Below are 6,667 nucleotides of genomic sequence, written 5' to 3'. Positions count from 1 at the left end.
AGCAGGATGGAATAACCAGCCGTGCTCACTGCTAAAAATGATACTGAATGGCAATTTCACATTAAGCCTCTTGTCAGTGGTGAAGCTTTTACATGTTTTGTGCAGTAAAGATCAATGAGCTTGATACCAGAAATTTTAAGAAGAGAAAGTGGAGCAGAAGCTGTAAATGAGAAGGACTGCATCAACACACTGTTGAAATCAGCTAGCAAGTTAATGGATAATCTAAAGCATAAGAAAGATGTTGGAAATTACCAACTAAAACTTTCTATCTTTGTGGCTTTCATTCTTAAAAAAAAAAAAAACATCCAGTGGCAGACAGAAAAAAAAAAGTGAGCATACAATGAGTTGGAGCAGAATTAAGAGGTAGACAAGGAGGGAAGTCATTTGTTCCCATCTTTTGCTCAACCAAATGTCATTTCAGTGACTGAAGACGCGTTCATTTCCATCACCATCCATTCTCTTTCTCTATCCATCTCTCCCTTTCTTTCGCATTCACTGTCACTGCCTTTTCGCTTTAAGTGCACTTTCGCCCACACCACTTGGAAATTGATTGAAACAAAATGTCACAATTATGCCCTGTAGCTCGCCGCTTCAATTATTCATCAATTAAGGGCTAGGCTCCTTTTTTTCTCTCCTCTGAGCTGATTTTTCATTCAGTTTGCTCGAGATGTATGGCTCCCCTGCTGTTAACCAGTCCAAAGTCATTAGTTTCTGGGTTTGCAATTAAACCTGATGCATTATGTATGAGGCTCCGACTCAGCAGACACACGCTCAGCAGCAGCGGCGGCGGCGGCAGCAGCAGCAGCAGCAGTGGTGGCCGCGGCAGCAAGTGAACAAGCTGCTAGGCTCTGGGGGCGTGGATGAGAAATTAATTTGCTTGCAATGAAGTTCTCTCCATCCCTCCCTCTATCTCTCTTTCTCTAGCTTTCTCCTGTTGGAACAGATGCCGCCAGGAGGAGATGGAGGTAGAAATTAGATAACTGCATTCAGACAAGGTAAGTGGGAAGATATTATATTGTCGTTATATAAAATATTAAACAGCTTCACACATTCCTTGACCTTCATAAACAGATAAGAGGTCATTTGCATGCACACCTTCACAAAGTCGACCTATGTACGGAACATTAGCAGCATATAGCCGTGAAAGAGAATGAAAAGACGTTTTTCAAAACTAACAGCGCTTCTAATTACCTCCTGCATCCTTTAAGCTTCAAGCCTGACGTTTCCCCTCAGTGAGTCGTATGAAAGCTATCGATGAGACAGAAAAAAAACTTTTCTGCTTGAACTCGTATCTGACAGTGAACCGTTAAAAATACCACGTTATTCTGCTGCCACCTAGTGACCACTTGACTCTGTGGCCACAGAGTCGAGCATCCTTCAGTAGTCCTGCATTTATTTTGTCTCAACGCCATAGTAGCAGGGTCCTTCTGCTCTGAAGCAGTTGTATGAACACAGGAGAGCCCGGACTGGAATAGTGAGCCAACTCCTCAAGTTCATCTCCTACAGCAGACAAACAACACAGAGAAAAGTCTTCCTTAGCCGCTGATTGTTTTCGCCATTTCAGAATCGGCTTGAAAATGTCCCATTCTGTTGTCAATAAAGACATCTGAAAGATAAATGTATAAAAAAGGGAAAATAAAAGACAAGTTTTTCTTTCTCTTTTTCTTCTAAACATGTACACATGCAACAAAGAGAAAGTCAAGGTTGAACATGTTAGGATAGTTTCACACTTCCAGTGTTCCTGAAAGTACTTGGGCCCTTGGAAGCCCTCATGAATGACAGATTAATATGAGTATCACATTTTAAAAAAGTTAAAGGCAAGTCGTTTGACAAAGCTATCATTAATTGCAGTATGTAAATATGAATAAAAAAAGATCCAAAGTTAAATTCTGAAGACATGGGAAATTACCTGTTTATTCAAAAACGATACAGGAATAAAATATGTTGATTAGAAAGAAGGATGACCAAACGATCAGAGGTTAAATTGATCAAATTTTCCCTCGATCACTGATGCACTTATGATACACAAAAAATTAGTTTTTTTCTGCTGATAAAACTCAATAAAGCTCCTACTATAAACGCATCGACCAACAGGATGTTCCTTCATGTACGTGTTTGTGTGTTTTTAAGAAAAGTCTGATCAGTGAAACTCTAATTTTATTCAAATCTTAACTTTTCTCAAATTGTATCCTGCACAAGGTATGATTTCTAAAGCTTTCAGAGGAAAAAAAAAACATTCATTAGGCTAAAAAAATGACACAAAATAAGAAAAATATTTTTCTTTTTGACTCAACATAGATTTTGTACACATTAAAGAGAAAATTGAGGAGTCTTCTTATCCATACTGGAAGAAAATGGTGAAGACAAATCATACTAGAAGCAAATCCATTAATTGTTCACATAAAAAAAAACGTTAAATTATATCTTTTGTTGAAAAGTTAGCAGAAAACTGAAGATGAATGCGAAAACACAAAACCACAAACGACTTCAGAGCTGAAGCTGGTCATCATTGACTAATTCGCAAAACCGAAGTTCCCTTTGAACAAGTTTATCATTTGTGCTCCAAGTTGTATGCAATCTGATCATTATAGTCAATAACTAATTAAAAGGATTCAAAATCAGTCTAATCAGTCTAAAGTACTCCATCCTCCCGGTCAAGTTTTACATTTGAATGTTGAAGCACGTGGATTAAAAACTAGAATAACCCGTCACTGTAGCAGTTTTCATCACAAACACAGAAGATGTCTCCGTGTTTAGAAAGTGCCGTTCTGACCTTCTGCAGACTGACAAAATGCACGCACTCCACCCAGGTGCCGAGGAAGGGCCCATTGCACTCCGTACAACACCTGCTGCTGGACAACAGGTCGTTCAGCTCTGGGTAGTGAGGAAGGCTCAGTTTGATCAGCGAGAACTTCTTTCTGACTTCTAACAAAACAAGCCTGGCAGCCAGTTCCTACAGAGACACATCTGGGTCACAGTTACACGACGACGAGAGTTTGAGTTGGAAACATGACGACTATATGAAGACCTTCAGTGACAGCATCTGAGGCTGCGGCAGTAATGGCACCGGTTCAAGTTTAATCAGCCAGTTCCCGTCACAGTACAGCTCCGTCAGGTGCAGCAGGTGGAACTAAACATTTACAATGTACACATTACGCGATGTCATTGATTTCCTTTTCGAAAAGAAAACCATAATATTGTGGATTTTGCTGTCCAGCGTACCTCTACGGGAAATATGGACAGCATGTTCCCAGCCACATCCAGAACTCGGAGTTTAATAAGAGCTGTTATTCCCTGCAGGAAAAGCCAGATGGGTATAAGGTTTTAGTCAGCATATATATATATATTTTTTTTGAAACAGTCAGACTTAAATTTGGTGGTTCCAGCTGTTGCATCTCACAAGCTGCCATGAATTATGCCTGCTTTAACAAACCAATTAGTACATACCCACCTCTGGCAGGTTGGTCAGCCTGTTTCTGGCTGCGTACAGCTTTATGAGGTTTCTGCAAAAGTACAGCTGCTTAGGTAGGCTTGAGAGATTGTTATAGGTAAGGTTGAGCTCTGACAGCTTTTTAAGACAACCAACTTCACCAGGAAGCTCCTCCAGCTTGTTGTCAACTATGCTGAAGTGCTGAAGCTTCCTCAGCCTGCAAATAAACACATTTTCAGAATCTTTGACAAAGAAATATATTTCTCATTTGATCATCTACCTACTCTGATGCTGGTAAATGTGTTTAGTGCCTTAAACTAGTTTAATGCAATAAATATAAATAATAATCTCAAAAATATTTTAAATTGTGTACATTAGGTACAAAAGTTTCATGATGAGAAAAATTTACGCTTAAAAAATACATGGTGTAACGACGCAAGCCCCGTTCCTCGCAAGCTCTCTCAAAAAATATTAAAGAAAAGAGAAAATATGCTCTTTAGGTAATTCTAAAGCGATTCTACTGCAAGAAAAGAAATTAAGTGAAAAGATTTCAAAATCGAAAAAAAAAAAAAAAAATAGAGAAAACAGCCACAAAAAAAAAAAAAAATAAAAAGAGCAATTTTAGACAAAGTGGGTACATTTATTTACCTGCCAATTTCTGGTGGTAACCTTTGAATGTTGTTGTGGTTGAGATTGAGGACAACAAGGTTTCCTAAGTTACCTTCAAAACATGATGATGCAGTCATTGAGTTCATTCAGGGTCTGCATTACCAACCCCAAACAGTCCAGACCTGCCTACCAATTGCGTCAGGTGACACCACGGCAATTTTGTTGTTGTACAGGTCGAGTTTTGTCAGTGAACCCAGGTGGCTGAGGACTACAGGAAACTCCCTCAGGGCATTATTTCCCAAATTCAGCTCTGTTAGCTTTAAAGACATAGACAAAATAGTAGACTGAGCAATCTTTGTGATTTGTTAGGCAGATTGCAGGAAATGGGAGAAGACTCACATGACGTAGAGACTGGAGTTGGGTTGGGAGGTCAGAGATGGAGTTGTGGCACAACAGAAGGACTGAGAGGTTTGGGAATCGGGAAACAAACTCAGGAACGCTCTTCAACCTGTTTGAATTCAGATTTAAAGAGTATCCTCTGCCACATGAAGCTCTGATCACGGTTCCTCTAAGAGCTAAACCATGGGCCATTTTCCTGATCCCACCTCTTGCTGGCCTCTTTCTGTTGAGTTCCCATGGCGACAAAAGTCAACAATCTTGTTAAAGTTCTTGCTATGGGCAAGTGCGACCTCTATTGGTCACACCTCAATAAAGCAAGCTGGTCACTATTTTACAGGTTTCATATACCAACTATGCTCCTTATGTCGGAGAGTCTATAAATAATATATAAATCTCACATACATGTGGTCAAAAAAGGGTATTCCCAAGCAGTTAGGGTAAGTCATTTAATTTGCAATCCAGATTAGGGATACAAACAATTAATTACAATTCATTTTTGATGAATGATTTATTAGATTAAATATAGTTCCAACTGATTACCTAATAGTGTTGCCTTAAAAATGTATTAAATAAATGTTATTCAATTTATATTTAGGTCACATTAAAAATACTGATAATTTTTCACCTGTGTTGTAAATTTTTCATGACCAATAGTCATATTTATATTTTCTAATATTTAGGACTTTAGATGGGAATAATCAACAAATAAGCAATTTTGTCTTGGGAATCAGTAAAATATGTTTCTGATTCTGATTAGACCTTTTTTTAGTGTTGTAGTTTGCCCAGAAGAGGGCGCTGCTGCCTGCTGGTCATCCTTGAGCGGACCTGATTGTGACAAGAATAAAGATGGCGGAGCTATACTACATTGGGAAAGAGAAAGGATCCAAAGAGAGTTTGGTGTTGGATGCAAAATGAACATTATGCAGTTCTGTTCTTTAAAAAAAATAAATAAATAAAACAACACTTGGCAAGTTAATATTAATGTTAAACTTTATTATTTTTTTAATTGAGCATAAAAACTAAATTTTTTTAAGAGTTTTTTTCTTTTTTACAGAAAAAAAACTCAGGTTTTTAAAGAAAATGATAAGTTACCAATTACTCAATCAATAAAATAAATCAACCATAGATTACCTTATTAATCTATGATCCAGATTGCTCTTAGTGCCATCACTCTTCAAGACAACTAGTTTTACAATCCTGCAGTTCTGCAACATCTTTACTTTCAATAATCTTGACTGTCTCATAGGGTGGGATAAGCACTTCTTTCTCTTCAGGATGAGCTGAATATCCTTCTATCACAGCACCATAGCAAGTTTTGATTTTACAGCACGTCTCGGTACCATACGTCGTCTGGTTGTGTGTCAGAGAGCTGGACGCGAAGCTACCAAATCGCATTTTATATGCCATTTGTATAAATGGAACCGACTTTGGTCTGTAAGTAGTATGGCACTTGTTTTTGTCTGCTATTTTTAATTTCTGCAAAGCTGACGCAAGTAGGTATTACAAAATGTGGAACTTAAATGAAGTACCATGCATGTGTTTACCTGACCTGACAGCAACATTAAACTTTTTATACACTCCGTTTTTATGTTCTGTTTACACACGGATTGCTTGCACTTCCTGTTGGGTCAGAATATTATCTTTTTTTTATCTTGCTTTTTTCATTGTCCCAGTGAGTTCCAATGACATGGTGACAAAATAATGCACAGTCATGTTCATATACAGACATAAATGGCATAAATGCGTTGAAAAAGGGAAAACAACTCTGCCCAAAGCATACTACCAGGTGCAACATATTTTAGGTTATCAAATAAGACAAAAGACAGAAAATATTTCCTATGATCATTTTTTATTATGAATTTGTGATACAATTTTAGACAGGCAGATTTTAGAATCACCACTCCATTGAATTGGACCCACCAAAGGAGACAAAGTGAAGCAAAGTGAACCATGTTTCCTTATTTTCCCCCTGCAAAGTTCCTAAATTACTTTCACAAATGCAGAAATAAAATATTTAAACTTTACGTGAATAGTATTTAACCTCCCTAACCTTTTTGATGATGTTTATATCTGCAAAAAAAAAAAAAAGAAAAAAAAAGGAAAGGAATGACTTTAAATTGAGAGAGCTGTCTCAAAGTGTCAGAATATATACACTGGAAGGGAATGTTGTTCAGCTGTGGATATCACAAAGCACAGTAAGATCCAGAATGAAAGCTGAGATATTTTAGA

At 37.7% G+C, this 6,667-nt stretch overlaps 1 protein-coding gene across 3 annotated transcripts; it reads right to left on the bottom strand.

The window, feature by feature from the left end:
* Positions 1-1,320: 1,320 nt before the first annotated feature.
* lrrc69 (leucine rich repeat containing 69) lies at positions 1,321-4,669 on the bottom strand. 3 transcript variants are annotated; one of them, XM_016669219.1, is made up of 8 exons: positions 4,439-4,669; positions 4,230-4,356; positions 4,079-4,151; positions 3,452-3,647; positions 3,223-3,294; positions 3,029-3,130; positions 2,774-2,953; positions 1,321-1,500 (listed from the first exon to the last, which is right to left on the bottom strand). In XM_016669219.1, exons 1-8 carry the CDS (start codon positions 4,628-4,630, stop codon positions 1,393-1,395), a joined length of 1,050 nt encoding a protein of 349 aa, XP_016524705.1. In that variant the 5' UTR covers positions 4,631-4,669; the 3' UTR covers positions 1,321-1,392. The 3 variants fall into 3 exon arrangements, with proteins under 3 accessions (XP_016524705.1, XP_016524707.1, XP_016524706.1); XM_016669221.1 differs by lacking the exons at positions 3,029-3,130; positions 3,223-3,294 and having other exon boundaries at positions 3,448-3,647; XM_016669220.1 differs by lacking the exons at positions 3,029-3,130; positions 3,223-3,294 and having other exon boundaries at positions 1,367-1,500.
* Positions 4,670-6,667: the final 1,998 nt, after the last annotated feature.

Source organism: Poecilia formosa, unplaced genomic scaffold, assembly GCF_000485575.1.
Source record: "Poecilia formosa unplaced genomic scaffold, Poecilia_formosa-5.1.2 Scaffold21, whole genome shotgun sequence".
In the NCBI taxonomy this organism is placed as follows: domain Eukaryota; kingdom Metazoa; phylum Chordata; class Actinopteri; order Cyprinodontiformes; family Poeciliidae; genus Poecilia; species Poecilia formosa.
This window is presented reverse-complemented; position numbering and strand designations above follow the sequence as displayed.

What these genes read in the sequence shown, in the direction of transcription:
- lrrc69 (XM_016669219.1), bottom strand. Translation starts at nt 4,630, where the DNA reads ATGGCCCATGGTTTAGCTCTTAGAGGAACCGTGATCAGAGCTTCATGT. An exon ending in GGTGTCACCTGACGCAATTG is followed by an intron (nt 4,152 to 4,229) that starts GTAGGCAGGTCT and finishes CATGTTTTGAAG; the next exon opens with GTAACTTAGGAAACCTTGTT. An exon ending in ATTTTGTCAGTCTGCAGAAG is followed by an intron (nt 1,501 to 2,773) that starts GTCAGAACGGCA and finishes TGTCTGCTGTAG; the next exon opens with GAGATGAACTTGAGGAGTTG.